Source organism: Acinonyx jubatus, chromosome C2 (assembly GCF_027475565.1).
Source record: "Acinonyx jubatus isolate Ajub_Pintada_27869175 chromosome C2, VMU_Ajub_asm_v1.0, whole genome shotgun sequence".
NCBI classification, from domain to species: domain Eukaryota; kingdom Metazoa; phylum Chordata; class Mammalia; order Carnivora; family Felidae; genus Acinonyx; species Acinonyx jubatus.
The window spans coordinates 82912733-82928978 of record NC_069384.1 but is presented as its reverse complement, the minus strand read 5'-3'; the positions used below and the strand labels follow the sequence as shown (position 1 = coordinate 82928978).

Here is a 16246-nt window from a genome sequence, read left to right as displayed (position 1 = left end):
ATTTATTTAACTTTTGTTTTTTTTAACGTTTATTTATTTTTGAGACAGAGAGAGACAGAGCATGAACGGGGGAGGGGCAGAGAGAGAGGGAGACACAGAATCCGAAGCAGGCTCCAGGCTCTGAGCCATCAGCCCAGAGCCCGACGCGGGGCTTGAACTCACGGACCGTGAGATCGTGACCTGAGCTGAAGTCGGACTTAACCGACTGAGCCACCCAGGCGCCCCTATTTATTTATTTTTAGTTTTTTTAAAGTTTATTTATTTTGAGAGAGAGAGAGGGAGAGTGCACGCACAAATGGGGGAGCGGTAGAGAGGAGAGACAGAATCCTAAGCAGGCTCCATGCCATCAGCACAGAACCTACAAACCACAAGATTATGACCCGAGCCGAGATCAAGAGTCAGACGCTTAACTGACTGCACCACCCAGACACCCCTTAGGTTTTATTTATGTAAGCAACCTCTACGCCCAGTATGGGGCTTGAACTCACAACCAGGAGATCAAGAGTTGCGCACTCCTCCAAACGAGCCAGTCAGGTGCCCCAGAAAAATTACTTTCAACTCAATCATATTTTCAGATTTGCATCCGTCTCTGAAACACGTCCATTTTCATCATGATTGTAAATGGGAAATAATTAAACAACCTTTTCTCTTCCAATCATTCTCTTTTGATCAAGTTGCTGCCCACCTTCCTAAAAGACACTACAGTGTATACAATTTGAGGCGGAAACAAACTATATTAGCTTCCAATAAAAAAATATAATTCAATTTATTAGTATGAAATAGATAATTTATTGTGTTTGTGACCCAAGTACATGATTCTCAAATATTAGCCTAACTGTACAATCATTTAGTAAAACTGATGTTTATTAGACTCCGAGAAAAGCAGGAAGGCACTTTCTCTTTTTGGTGTACAGATACTATATTTAAGATACTGCTTAATTGGACATTTCTTTGATGGCATTTATTCTGCTTCTCTTTTGTCCGATTCCTCTTCCTCAAACTCGATTAAAGGAGCATGTCTGTTGGCCTGAGAACCTTCTTTGTAGAACACTTTCTTGATTGTGCCGTCCTTTGGGGCCTTTATGGTAAGCTGAAGGGACACAAGACACGACCGTGGCTGTAATACTAATGAGGACTGAGCACACAGTAAGGCAACAGAGACGAAAGTCAAAAATAAAGCCAATTGTTTTGAGGTTTCTCAAGCATGGCACCCGAAGGAAATAACATTTTTATGGTGTGCTTTGCAGTTGTGAGGAGTCACTACTTTGACGTACCTGTAACACCTGCAAGGTCGCTAATCGGGAAGCTCTAGTCTAGCTGGTAATTCTCAACAAGTTTCACAGTAGAGTCTCACCCGGGAAGCTGTTAAAAACTGACGATCCTTGGGCCCCACTCCAGGAGATCCCAATTCAACCAGTCTGGGGAAGTAGTTTTTCAAAGCTCTCCCCCTCAGATGACGGTAACATGTGGTCCGGCTGAGAACTACTGGCCTACAATTTCTAAAGACCTAAAATAGTTAATCTAGTTTGATTGAGGTTTTCACTTTGATACTGATGCTTGGCATCCTAAGTTTGGCCTTAGAAAATACCAACGGTTAACAGTCAACTGGCTAACTGCCTGAATTTAAGGAATTGACAATTTCTTTGATTTTAGCATCAGAACTGACAGGTGCAGTTTCACCAAATTAAAATGAAAATATATTTAAGGGGAGGATGGTTTTAGTTTTGTTTCCTGCAGTTAATGTTCCATCAATCCAAGGCTCTTAATATTTAAAATGGGTATTAGCTTACAAAATAAGGCAAAAGAACAATTAGATCTGATAGTTCCCTAAGTTTAATTGGAAAGTGAACTTATGATTTCATTACCTCCATTTTCATGGCAATCATAACCATTAGAGAATCTCCAGCTTTTACTTTGTCTCCGACTTTCACAAATATCTAGAGATTAAGAGTGACAGGTTAATATTTAAAAACACAGAGGTTCCGGGGTGCCTGGGTGGCTCAGTCAGTTAAGCGTCCGACTTGGGCTCAGGTCATGATCTCGCGGTTCGTGAGCTTGAGTGCCACATTGGGCTCTGTGCTGACAGCTCGGAGTCTGGAGCCTGCTTCGGATTCTGTGACTCCCTCGCTCTCTGCCCCTCCCCCGCTCATGCTCTGTCTCTCAAAAATAAATAAACAATAAAAAAATTTTTTTAAACACAGAGGTCCCTCGTGGTCCACAGAGGTGGTATATAAATGTACACAGTAGAAGTATGGGTCTGTCTGGTTGTCTTATCTGTCAAAGACAGGTGTACAGGTGCAAATCAGAGACCTACAGATCAATCTTGCACTGCTGGCCCTCTTGTCCGTGGGGAGCACTGCTTAGCTCCTTCTCCCCAACCCCAAACCATCTAGTTTTCCCTGAATCAGATGAATATGCTTTATATATTTCAAGGTCCTTTTGTGTTTTCATAAATGTACAGACAAGACATACCACCAACAGGGGAAGAACCAATGCACTTAAATGTCATGGGCAGGGTAGTGGGGCATGCCTGGTTTTCTAGATTTTATAGGTAGTCTAGGATAGTGCTCCAAGTTTTGAATGCCCTGTGTGGTAAATGTATAGACGGTCTTCATGTGAAAGAATTAAATTATTGGCAACCTTGGGGGAAAAAAAACCAAACCTTTATTTTCCATTTTTCATGTATAAGTGAACTCATATATCCCATATGGTCTCACTGTCTTCTTAGTTAACATGGTTATCAAGGAGTTTTTAGAAATATCACACAGTGGAATTAGGTTCCACAGTCAACGTGTAGAGCCAAAATTGTGAAAAATGAGAAACACCTCTGAAAGCCCCCAAATCACCCAATGCTGGGTGATGCTATAACAGTGTTTGATGAAATCAATGGTCTAGGGGGCGGCTATAGGGAAAATGTGCATTTTTCCCCTATAGATGTTCAGAGATGCCTACATTTTGGAATGTACATGGAAAGTGAGATTGAGTGAGTTAAAGGCAGATCAAAGTCTTTGAGCTCATCCTCCCTCTGGGACAAACATGTGCAGAGGGGAACAGGGGGTGCAATCACTTTCACTACTTAAATAGTTATTTCCTCCTTCTTCTTTTTAGGTACCAACAATATAGAGTTGAATTTTTATGACTTGGATGCATTTAAAGGAACTCTACTATATTCAAGTGTATATATAAAAAAGACACTACTAATCTACCACCATTTGAAGTTACTTCAGCATGGATCTTAATTCTGAATATATACAGCATTCAACACCAAACCTCGTTGTTCTTCATCAGTACCAGCCTTTCAAATTTTATTTTAACACACGTAGTTATGTACATTGGAAAAAAAATGTTATTTAATGATAAATTGTTTGTGTTAAATTTGACATTAAAAAATAGCCCTTTTGGGTAATGCTTGGTGAATGCTCCATTTTAATCATAAAAAGACAAATTTAGATTATTTATACTTTGATGGAAATTTCCACTTTCAAAAATAACAGTATCATAAATTAGGTAAACGGGTATTTTCATTGAAGACTGAACATAGAAAATCAATCTATCACATAGTCTCTTGTTTTAAGACTTTCCTTCCTGCCTGCCTGCTTTTATAGAGTGAGCGAACAGGAGAGGTGCAGAGGAAGAGGGCCACACTCAGCATGGAGCCTGATGCAGGGGCTCGATCTCATGACATGACCTGAGGTGAAATCAAGAGTCAGATGCTTAACCAACTGAGCCACCCAGGAGCCCTGAGATTTTATTTTATTTAAAAAAAAATGTTTATTTATTTATTTTGAGGTGGGGGGGAGAAGAGAGAGAGAGAGAGAGATAAAGAGAGAGAAAGAGGGAGAGGGAGAGGGAGAGGGAGAGGGAGAGAGAGAGAGAGAGAGAGAGAGAGAGAGAGAGAGAGAGAGAGAGAGAGAGAATGAGAATCCTGGGCAGGCTGAATGCTATCGGTGCAGACCCTGATGCCAGGCTTGATCCCATGAACCATGAGATCATGACCTGAGCCCAAATCAAGAGTCAGAGGCTTAAGAGACTGAGCCACCCAGATGCCCCTAAAGATTTTATTTTTAAGTAATCTCTATACCCAACACAGGGCTTGAACTTACAACCCCAAGATCAAGAGTCACATGCTCTACCGACTAAGCCAGCCGGGTGTCCCAGTCTCTTGTTTTCTTCAAGAGGATACTTCCCAATGAGAGAGATTGGAGAGAGAAAAATAATATATATGACTAAGTTCAATGGAGATATTTACTGGGCCTTACTGAACATCATTCTGTATACATTCACATGATTACCTTTTCAATGGTACCCGTCATAGGAGCTATGGCACCTTCCTGAGTTCCATCTGAGCTCATTGAAGACAAGTATTTGGGGACTGGAATGTCAATCTGAGTACTTCCTGTCTGTAAACAAAAAACAAACTGGAACTGAAATCAAGTTCAAATCGCTGTAGTTTTGAATCACTGTTTCAAATCACTGTACCCTGAGGTAATGACTGTTTCCAAGCTATTTGTTAAATCTTTAATACCAGGGTTCTAATCTAGCTTTGTGACCTTAAGCAATTACTAAACTCCTCTCAGTCTTGGTTTCCCATTATAAAGGAGTATTGGCATCATGCCTCACAACAGGATTAAAGGAATTAATGTACATAACTGTTGCTAAAAAATAGCCACTGATAGCCATTTTGAGTAGCATCTCCACTATCAAGTGTTTAGACTAAGCCAGAAACTGTTCTTAACAGTTTTATACATATGTGTGTGTGTGTGTGTGTGTGTGTGTGTGTGTGTGTGTGTGTGTGTGTATAGTCATCAAAACAAGTTTATGAGGTAGGGAGGTACTGTTATTATTCCTGTTAATAGATGGGGGAACTGAAGTCAGGGAGTTTAACTTGCCATAGGTCACACAGCTGCTCAGAGGTAGAGCCAAGATTTGAACCAAAGCAGCTTCACATTCCAGAACTCCCGCTCATCACCACTCCACCAAACTGCCTCCACCACCGTATTGTTCCGGCAATAACTATGGAAAGGAATGCCTAGTAAAGTGAAATCATCCTTGATTCTGTATACAGTAGTTTAATTACTGGAATATAAAGGACTATGATCTGTAAGGTGTTTTTCAAATGTGAGAAGACTCTGAAGAGGACACAGTGTATTTGATAATGCATTTTCTTTTCTGCCCGTGCAGAAACTATGGGCTCATCAGGCAGCAGGCCCGTGAGAGCAATGAGTCAGGAAATAAGCTCCTGACCAAAGATATGCCAAGTCTGTCTCGATCATCAACCATCCTTTGACTGCCAAGACACTACCCCTTCTGACTGCCCCCATCCCCACAAGAAACATCCAGTTCATAGACTCGCTCTCAGGGGTCACCTCCTCCCAAATCCCCAGAATTCCAAGTGCCAGGAGGATGGGCAAAGTATTCAGGCATCAAATCTCAGAGAGAAGACTGCCCAATGGGCAGTGAGATACTCTCTGACAATAAGGATGTAAGGGCATGTTTCAGAATTAAAGGCAGAAAATGGTATGTGTCTATCAGGGAGAACATGTGTGGACAAAAGAACTAGGGAAGGCAGAAATGTGGCAAAGAAACAGAGTGGAGAAGGAAACACAGAGGAAAGGTCATGGCAGTGATGGAAGGAAGCAAGGTTTTTCTGATCTTTTAGTGAGATGCCTCCGGTCAAGCAATTTTCTCCCAAACCTCAACAGTGTTATTATAAAAAAGGGACATTACCATGGAAAATAGGTAAATAGTGTTTTCCAGGATAATTAGCTTAGTTTTACTAGCAACTCCATTAACAGAACATTTCAGGTAAGTGCAGTCTCCCTCATTACAAAGATCACCAAGGACTTGGAAAGTTTTATCTTGAATCTGAAAAAACAATAACAACAAAAAACAGAAAAATAAGATTCTTAAAAAATAAATAACCCTACAGAATTAATAAAATCAGAATCAATTCTTTACTATTAACAGTTTCAAAAGGTAACAGGTGAAATATTTTTTTAAAAAAGCCCTGTAGGAACTTTGCCCCTAAGATTCATAAACAAAGTACTCTACATAGAAATAGCAGTTAAGGTAATTAAAAGAAAAAAAAAAAAAAAACCAGAGAACATATCTATAGTGCCATAATGCTACAGATAAATGTTCATTTAAGGATAACAATAAAAATGTGAAATAGAAATACAAATCAAATTAAGTAAAATTATCAAAATTCGGTTGACTATATTACATGTTAAGTATTCATTTCTGAGTACCTGAGGTCAAATTTGGTTTTACTATGCCAATGTCAGTAAAGAAAAAGGCCAGAACCACCTAATTAGATGGTGTATCTTTTATCTCCCCAAGATGTAGATAAAATTTATGGGTTTGAGTTATGAGTTAAGAAGATTAACTAGCTGGAGACAGCCACAATTTTTGCCCTTGAGGAGAGAGTGCCAATAAACAGACTTCACACTTGATCTTTCAAGGAAGCTGACAAAAGGACATGAAACCTTTCTGTTTTAAAAAATGTTTTCTCACATACACACCCAAGAAAAAAAAATTCCTTCACATACAGGAAATCCATTTAAATCTTCTCTATTTTTCATTTCAATTCCCATGAGATTACTGTGAAAGTCCTGTGGCTATTCTTTTCAAATATACGATGTAGGCTAAGGTGAAATAGGTTACAGTGCAGTATTTATATGCTGCTTCTCATCTATCCTAAGTTAAATATGACATTTTACTGTGTTCTGTAACCTACTAAAACAGCCATGTGAATGTTTGTGAAATTCTCAGGACATAAAGGTTAGATGGGGAACAGTTTTGTTTAAAGATTTACACAAGCACATTCTAAATTTGTGAAATGTAGTAGTTCAATCTGGAGTTAACTTTACCAAGGGATATGAAGCATTCCCCAAACCAGAGGTACGAGTATCAGTTACAACTCTCATATACTAAAATACGTTGACCCCCTAGTTTTTCTGAATCTCAGTTTAAGAAATTGGTGTCTCAGGGGCGCCTGGGTGGCTCAGTCGGTTAAGCATCCGACTTCAGCTCAGGTCATGATCTCGCAGTTCATGAGTTTGAGCCCTGCATCGGGCTCTGTGTTGACAGTGCAGAGCCTGGAGCCTGCTTTGGATTCTGTGTCTCCTTCTCTCTCTACCCTTTGCCCACTCACACTCTGTTTCTCTCTCTCTCAAAAATAAATAAGCTTTAAAAAGAAAGAAAGAAAGAAAATGGCATCTCATAGTATTGGCAGACCCAAAGTATCCTCGATCAATCAATTTTGTTGGACTTAACGTCGCTTGGCTCATATTACAAATGATTTATTCTAGTCTCTGATTTTGTACTTTAATATATAGGAATTTGTTTGAGTTCTCACATTGTTTTTTTAACCCTTTCAGCATTTCATTTTGTCAGTGTAATGGATTCTTTTCATTGAGGGCTATCATAAACATTTTGACTAAAGATTCTCAAATTATGACCTGTGGATCTCTTGGGGTCCCCAAGACCCTTCTTGGGGTCCACAATATCAAACTACTTCATAATAATACTAATGGTATTTGCCTTTTTTAAAAATTCTCATTCTCTCATGAATAAACAGTGGGATTTTCTAGAGACTGCAGGACATGTGATAGTGTTACTCTGATAGCTAATGAACGTGTGCTTGTGTAATCTTAGGTTTTAAATTTTCTCAGTTTATCCTACAACTCAACAACAACAAAAAACCAGCCTGATTGTAAAAAGGCAAAAGACATGAATAGATATTTCTCCAAAGATGATATGGACAATTAGCATATGAAAAGATGCTCAACATCATTATTCATTATGGAAATGCAAATCAAAACCACAGTGAGATAACATTTCACACCCATTAGGATGGCTGTTAAAAAAAAGAAAAAAAAAAACAAAACCCAGAAAGTAAATGTTGATGAGGATGTGGAGAAAAGGAAACCCTCCCAATACTGTTGGTAGGAATGTAAAATGGTGCAGCCCCTACAGAAAACAGTACGGTAGTTCCTCATATAATTAAAAATAGAACATGAACATACAAACCAGCAATTCTGTTTGTGGGTGTATGTCCCAAAGGATTGAAAACAGGGTCTCAAAGAGATATTTGTCCCCCATGTACATAGAAGCATTATTCATAATAGGCAAAAGGTGGAAGCAACCAAGTCTCCATCAAGAGACGAACGAATAAACGAAGTGCGATATACAGAGGCAATGCAGTATCATTCCACTTTAAAAAGGAAGGAAACTTGGACATAAACTATGGCATAGAAGAACCTTAAAGACATTATGCTAAGTGAAATATCCAATCACAAAAGGACAAATGTTGAGTGATTTCATTTATATGAAGTACTTAAAGTAGCCGAATTCATAGACACAGAGAGCCCACTGGTGTTTGCCAGGGGCTGAGTGGGGGGGGTGAGTGGGGAAGGGGGCACATGGAGTGTTACTGTTTAAATGGGTACAGAGTTTCAGTTTTGCAAGAAGAAAAAAGAGATGGAAGGTGGTGGTGGTTGTACAACAATGTGATGGTATTTACACTCAAAAACGTTTAAAATGGTATATTTTACATTATGTATACTTTTGTAAAATATATATTAAAAATAACAGTAAGAAAAATATGCTCAGTTAAATTTTCTAAATGGTAAGTATTAATACATGTAATTAACACAAACAAAAGCTCTTTGAGGAGTCTCAGTAATTTGTAAGGTTATCCATGGATTTTGAGACCAAAAAGTTTGTGAATGGCTGCTTTAGATGTGAATACATGCACATACTTCAGGAATTCGTTAGCTGTCTAATTCAATGCTATTTTTTTAAAACAGGTTTTCATACTTAGGGGAACCACAGCCAAACTGAGGAAACAATCAGAAAGTGTAGAGGAGGTAATTTCCCCAAATTGGTCTGAAATAAAAACACATGACATTCTCCTAACTATAGTCCAATGGCTTGGGAGAAACCAGAGTGTGAAAAAAGACCCTCCTCTGTATGAGAGAGATCAGAATTAGCTCTAAACTGTACAAAGAAAACCAGTAAGGCTTACCTGCATGCTATATGACCCATCGAGGTTATATGTGACAGCTATGGCTACATCTTTATGAAAAAGGGGGGAAAATTGAAGAAAAATTAGAAGACAATCATAGATGGGGATTCTAAAAATCTCTTTCAACCTAAAGATAGCCAGCCTTTAGGGATACCAACATCTTTTAACTCCCTGACAAGATTTTTAAAAATCTATAGGTAAGTTCCAATAAAAGTGAATTTCAAACTTTTGTTTCTTAAAAAATGGACTTTTAGCAGACTCTTAACTATAGAGAACTGATGGTTACCAGAGGGGAGGTGGATGCGGGGATGGGTGAAATAGATGAAGGAGATTAAGAGTGTACTTATCTTGATGAGCACTGGGTAATATATGGAATTGCTGGATCACTATATCATACACCTGAAACTAATAAAACACTGTATGTTAACTATACTAGATTAAAAATTTTTTAAAGATGGAGTTTTAGCTCTTTTAATGTTGTAGGATATTTTAGATATTTTTCTCTAAACAAGGAAAGTTAAAGTGTTAAAATAGGAAATGCAATGAATTGGGAGACAGAAATTCTCATTTAAGACCCAAATTTGCCATCTGTGGTGTGATCACCTCTGTGATCTTGACTGTCCTTTAAAATGTGAGTCCTGATTTTCTGCCCCATTCTGACCTGTTAAATGGGTATGAGAATGTAATAGTGATTAAATAAATGTGAAACTGCTTTGTAAACTGTAACCGACCATATAAATATAATATACAATATATTTCATATTATTTTGTGGACACAGAATTGGTTACGGACTTTGCTAGGAGATGGAAATCAAAAGCTCTGTGGTGCAGAGAATGCAGACCAAAGTCACTTCATCGACTCCTGATACTTTAACCACCATTTTGATGCTGCCAGCTCACATCTATTTCCAGCCCTGACCTTCCTTCTCCAGAACTCTGATTAGTCATTCCCAGCTGGATGCTCTATCGGCACCTTAAAGTGAACATGGTAGGTCCAATAAATCAAATCATGTCCCCACTCTGCCTGCATTCCCTCCCGCCCTGGGAGCTCCATGACTGGCACTAGTATTCTCCTGGTCATCCAGATTTAAAACCTGTCATCCTTACCTTCTCCTTTGCTTTCCACATGCAATAGCCACTACAAAGCTGCCACATCCTTCCCTACCTGTCCTGTTCATTTCTTCCTTTCGTTCCCATCACTCAACCCTGATTCAGGCTGATGGCCAAAGGCCTGGCTGACTCTGAGGTCTTCTTGGAACTTTTTGCTTCCTGTCTCAGCCCTTCCAGCTGATGCTGCCTAGCATGTCTCCTCTATATTCAAAATACTTGGCCTGGTACTGAAGGCCCTGAACTCAGTCGTATTTCCCACCCTTCTTCTACACAGCCCTATATTACAACGAAATGGGAACATGGGCCAATTAATATTCTCCATATGTGCCTCTAGCCTTCGCCCCACTGTGCCTCTTTGCTCCACTCCCCCTTCACTGTGTCACCAGTCCCAGCCACCCCAACTGAAACCTTGCCCCTTGTTGACATCATGCTCATTTGTGGTCTTTGGGAAAAGTCTATGTGGAATGAAGTTGCTCTTCTCTAAACATTTAGACAGACTTCTGCATATAGAACACCATTATGATTCTTTCCTCATCCAGTTTTATGATGGAATAATTTTTCTCTTTATCCGTTTTTTTAAAAATTGCAAAAATAAAACCTCACAGAAGTCAAATACTGAAGTACATCAAGCAAAATGTGAAAGTCCTCTCTATTGCCCAGATATAACTACTATTGAACTCTTTACATGTGAGCCCCTTCAAGTTTTTTAAAATGCAGAAACTAGTATTTTTCTTTTATAAAAATAACATATTCTTATACATACTGTTCTGCAACCAACTTTAAAAAATTTATTTTTCCAACCTTTTTTTAATGAACATGTGACATACATATCCACTTTGTCTTTCAATAGTAGCAAGTTTAATGATGATGATAATGATGGCAACTAATGTTTATTGACCACTTGCTATGTGACGTACAATGAGCTTTTGATGTGTTGTCTCATTTAATATCCACAACAACCCAAGGAAGTAATTACCACTACCATTCCCATTTATGGGTGAGGACACTTGATGCTTAGAGACAGTGTGTCACTTGCCCAAGGGTCACAGACAACAGAGGAGCCAGAATTCAAACCCATAACAGTCTAACTCAAGGGTCTGCATTATGAACCACTGCACCATCTATCTTCTCAACATACTCACTTCTCCTTTGCCAGATGGTAAATTCCTTAAGGAAGAAAAGTAGGGACAAACACATCTTTTTTTTCTCTTCTTCACATTACTCAGAACATCTATTTTTTCACAAACTTTGTAATGAACATATAAGTAAATGAAACTTCTCCACCCTATGTCTTGTCAATATCTTTCAATCCTTCTTAAGAGAAAATGTATCCACTTACACCAGATTAGGTTTTTTTTTGATTTATGAAATATGAAAAGTATTTAGCTGACATGAATGCCAATAGAATCACAGTAAACACATTGCCAGGAAAAGTCTTTTTAAGAACATTTTAAAAAATTTGAATTATAATTGACATAATATTAAATTAGTTTTGCATATACAACATAGTGATTCAGCAATGATATCCATTATGAAATGCTTACCATGATAAGTGTATCACAGTATTATTGACTATATTCCCTATCATGTACTTTTCATTCCTATGACATACTTGTTTTATAACTGGAAGTTTGTACCTCTTAATCCCCCCCACCATTTCATTCGCCCCCACCTCTCTTGGCAACCACTAGTTTGTTCTCTATATTTATGAGTCTGTTTCTCTCTTTGTTTTTTGTTTATTCACTTGCTTTGTTTTTTAGATTCCACATATAAGTGAAATCACATGGTATTTGTCTTTCTCTGGCTTATTTCACTTAGTATAATACCATTTAGGTCCATCTATGTTATCACAAATCACAAGATTTTCATTCTTATGGCTGAGTAATATTTCATTGTGTATATATACCACATCTTCTTTATCTATTCATCTATCGATAACCCACAGCTAATATCATACTCAATGATAAAAAGCTGAAAGTTTTCCCCCTAAGGTCAGGAATAAGACAAGGATGTCCACTCTCACCACTTTTATTCAATACAGTACTGGAAGTCCTAGCCACAGCAATCAGACAAAAAAATAAATAAAAGGTATTCAACTGATAAGGAAGAAGTAAAACTGTCATTACTTGCAAATATGATACCATATATTGAAAATCCTAAAAACTCTCCCAAAAAACTATTAGATCTAATAAGTAAATTCAGAAGTTGCAAGATACAAAATCAACACACAAAAGTCTGAATTTTTTTTTAAGTTTTATTTATTTACTTTGAGAGAGGGAGAGAATGAGAGAGAGAGTGAGCACATAAGCAGGGGAGGGGCAGAGAGAGAATCCCAATCAGGCTCCCTGCTGTCAGCACGGAGCTCGATGAGGGGCTCAAACTCATGAACTGTGAGATCATGACTTGAGCCAAAATCAGTCGGTGGCTTAACCGACTGAGCCACCCAGGCACCCCCTATTGCATTTCTATTCACTAATAATAAAATAGCAGAAAGGTAAATAAAGAAAACAATCCCATTTACAATTACATCAAAGAGAATAAATTCTTTCATATATTATAGGGCAACTGACCTTATTCCTCCCTCCCTTAGTTATCTCTAGACCTCCACAAGAGAACCTTAAACATCCTCTTACCTATTTTTTAAATTAATTAATTTCAAGTCAGCTCTATGCCCAACATGAGGCTTGAACTCATGACCCCAAGATCAAGTCACATGCTCTACTCACTGAACCAATCAGGTATCCCATCCTCTTAATGTATTTAATAAGGTATGGAAGTTTAGCATGGTGCAGTGTTAGATAAGTGCATACACCCTGGAGTATGGGTTTGAATTCTGTTCCACCAATTACTTTTGTTATGATTTTAAGAAAATTATTAATCTCTCTAAACTTTGGTTCCCCATTTATAAAGTTGACACTAATAACAACACCAATTTCATTGGCTTGTTCTGAAAATGGAAATTAAATAATCCATGGAAAGAACTTAATAGCTGGCATATACCAAAAGCTCAATAAATCTTAGCTATTATTGTTACTACTGAGGGTAGGGCAGGATTCTGTGAAGCATGGCCACTAGGAACCAAGTAAGAATATTTTTCAAGCCTTAAATATTTAAAATACTTGATAATTCTCACTGAGATCATTAAGAATTAGTTCTACTTTAGATTCATAAATGCTTCTGGCTTCTTAAGACTTCTTGTTTGGTGTACTCGCTTATTCAATCATGGTTACTGTTAATTAGCATTTATTAGAGACCCACCAGAACATTTCTGAAAATTATTACATTCAGGCCTGGGTTATTGTTGAAAAATAACTACCAAAGGGATGTAGTGAACAGCGATCATGTTGGTTTTCAATAATGTATTTATTTTTTAATTAAAAAATTTAAAAATTTCCAAGAAATGCAGCATAGTTCAAAACAGTGCTAAGTGCTTCAGTGAAGACCCATACCAAATAACACAGTCGGCTCATCTGAATTTTAATCACCAGTATGATTTTCTGTTTAATTTAGGTTGAAGAGGTCAATGAAACTTTACTGCTGCTGATACTTACATTCAGTATATAGGAGTCTAGAGTAAGATAATCCCAGATTTTGTAGGGTTTGGTTTTTAGGATGAAATGAATAAACACACTAGTATAAAATGGGTATCAGTAGATACTAGTGGATGTTTGCAAACTTTCTTTCCATGTACTCAGTACATGGAAAGTAATGCCCATCTAGGTTCATGATGAAAAAATATCTCGAGCTTTAATCCAATCAATTTAGATGAAAAGGGGATTTGCTAAAAACTGAGTGCATGTCTACACAGAGTTGAGATAAAGAAGATTCTACTTTGTCTGGGGGTGGGGGGAGGGGGTTCCCATGAGCGGCAAGAAGATTCTGTTCTACCTGCTGGGTACATTTTTATAATGGAGCATTCACAGTTTAATGACACCTCACATTCAAGGTTAACTAGCTCTCTCAGCTCTGACTCTGCACCCATCCTGTTTCCTATGCAAACTGTCCAGCAGCAGAAGGGTTGCTGCTATCATGGGACTCTGATCCCTCTGGTACGTTGTTCCAGCCACAAATTTATAAAAAATTTAAAATTTTAGATGTTAGCCTCTCCTGGCTTCAATTACAATAAATCAGTCCCACCCTCAGCCTACTCAAATTAGTTTGCAGTCAAAAATCAATTTTCCACTGGAAAAGTAAAAATAGCACAGGAGTCAAGGTCAGAAAGGCTGGATGTCAATCTCACTAGCCTTGAGTAAGTTCCTTCACCTTCTCTGCCTGTTTCATCAGCCATACATGGGTATGATAGGGATCCCCCCTTAATTAAATTATAGTGAAGATAAAAATTTACATGTGATCAGGTACTTAATAAATCATAGCTTCTTAGTAACCCTCTTCCACCTGAAACAATGCCTGAGTGGTGGGTAATCCTCCCTACTGGAGTAGTTTTGGATATTGTTTTTCTTATTTAAAAGTAGTACATTCTTGCTGAAGAAAAAGTGCAAAGCAAAGAGAACAAAGAAGGATGATGGGGGTGGGGATGGAGGGAGGGAAATCTCCTTAAATCCTGCTACCCAATGGTAACCTCACTAACATCGTGGCATATTTCATTTCAGTCATTTTGCTATGTATATTTTATGACATATTTTTCAAATATTTACAAAATACAGAAAAAGTATAAAGAAGAAAAATAGCACTAATGTACCACCTGAGCCAATCAATTCTCGTACTCCTTCCAATGGTTAGGCTAGGGAGCTTAAAAAATGTAATTGACCGATCATGTCTGGGCTGAATCCTTTTTTTCCAGATAAGTGATATATTTCTATAAAGCACATTTCTCTTTTAATAAAACATTACTTACTCTTTTTACCATCCCTGAGAGTTATGTTTCTGGTGTAAAAGGTATTCAGTCTTCTTCCACTGCTGGATGCAAAAGGGGAGTACCGATCTAGAAAAAAAATTAAAGTTCAACAACAAATTTACAAACACCAAGCCTGACTTCATACCTTTCAAAAGAAAACATAAAACACCTGTCCTACACTGGCAGCTCAAATGTGTCTTCTTTGTTCTTCTCATTGCTCTAAATTTAAATTAGATACTTTAATTTACATCTCAGAAAAGGTTATATGAAAAATTCCAGCTTGGCTAAAATCAGAGTATTTGCAGCCCAAGCTCTCTTCCTCTGGTGGCACAAGCCGCACAGTGGTCTCCCCTTCTTGGGCAAATGCGTTCCAGGTCACCAAAATCTCCACCACTCACTACTTTTCTTTTCACTTAGCCTCTTTGTGCGTCACTCGTCCTGCCCACAGGCGTGTCTGTTGGACAATATCCAGGAGCTACGGCATAGCTGAACTGAAGCAATTTATTCTGAAGTTCATGTGTGTGCCAGTATACATTATAAAAAGGAAGGAGAGAGTAAGAGGATGCTTGATTGTAACAATGCTATATTCAGGCTTAGGAACACTGTATGGGCATATTTGGAGGCATTTCATTTAGAATTGTAAAAGGACAAAATCAGAATAGAGCACACATCTCCTAAAGATGTAGTTATATATTTTAAGCTCTCAATATAACTTTCTTGAATGAATCTAGAAATTAAAGATCCTAATAAAAAAATCCTATAATAATATAATAATCCTAAAAATAATGAAGAGATAAATGGATTAATTTCATTCAACTTTCTTGAATGAATCTAGAAATTAAAGATCCTAATAAAAAAATCCTATAATAATATAATAATCCTAAAAATAATGAAGAGATAAATGGATTAATTTTTCTTTTTTCCTGTTTGCTCCAAAGCTCAGAGTTAGCCTGAAGTATATATTTTGGAGCAAGTTTGGGATTTTGGAGCAAATGGATTAATTTCATTCAACTTTCTTGAATGAATCTAGAAATTAAAGATCCTAATAAAAAAATCCTATAATAATATAATAATCCTAAACATAATGAAGAGATAAATGAATTAATTTTTCTTTTTTCCTGTTTGCTCCAAAGCTCAGAGTTAGCCTGAAGTATATATTTTGGAGCAAGTTTGGGAGAGTTCAGATTTTGCTTATCTTATCTTATTTTATGTTTTGCATTCTTTCAGATTAGCAATCTATTTCATTTTTTAAG

General features: G+C 37.6%; 1 protein-coding gene across 2 annotated transcripts in view; it reads right to left on the bottom strand.

Annotated features, from left to right (window-relative positions):
- Positions 1 to 736: 736 nt before the first annotated feature.
- MCCC1 (methylcrotonyl-CoA carboxylase subunit 1) overlaps positions 737 to 16246 on the bottom strand; it is a 56128-nt gene continuing 40618 nt past the window's right edge. For both annotated transcript variants that reach the window (XM_015063596.3, XM_015063597.3), the window contains exons 14-19: positions 14994 to 15080; positions 9029 to 9078; positions 5728 to 5865; positions 4293 to 4400; positions 1866 to 1937; positions 737 to 1090 (exon numbers count right to left, since the gene is read on the bottom strand). In XM_015063596.3, the coding sequence (XP_014919082.3) occupies positions 962 to 1090; positions 1866 to 1937; positions 4293 to 4400; positions 5728 to 5865; positions 9029 to 9078; positions 14994 to 15080 (584 nt within the window). In that variant the 3' untranslated portion in view covers positions 737 to 961. The remainder of the gene's footprint in view (positions 1091 to 1865; positions 1938 to 4292; positions 4401 to 5727; positions 5866 to 9028; positions 9079 to 14993; positions 15081 to 16246) is intronic.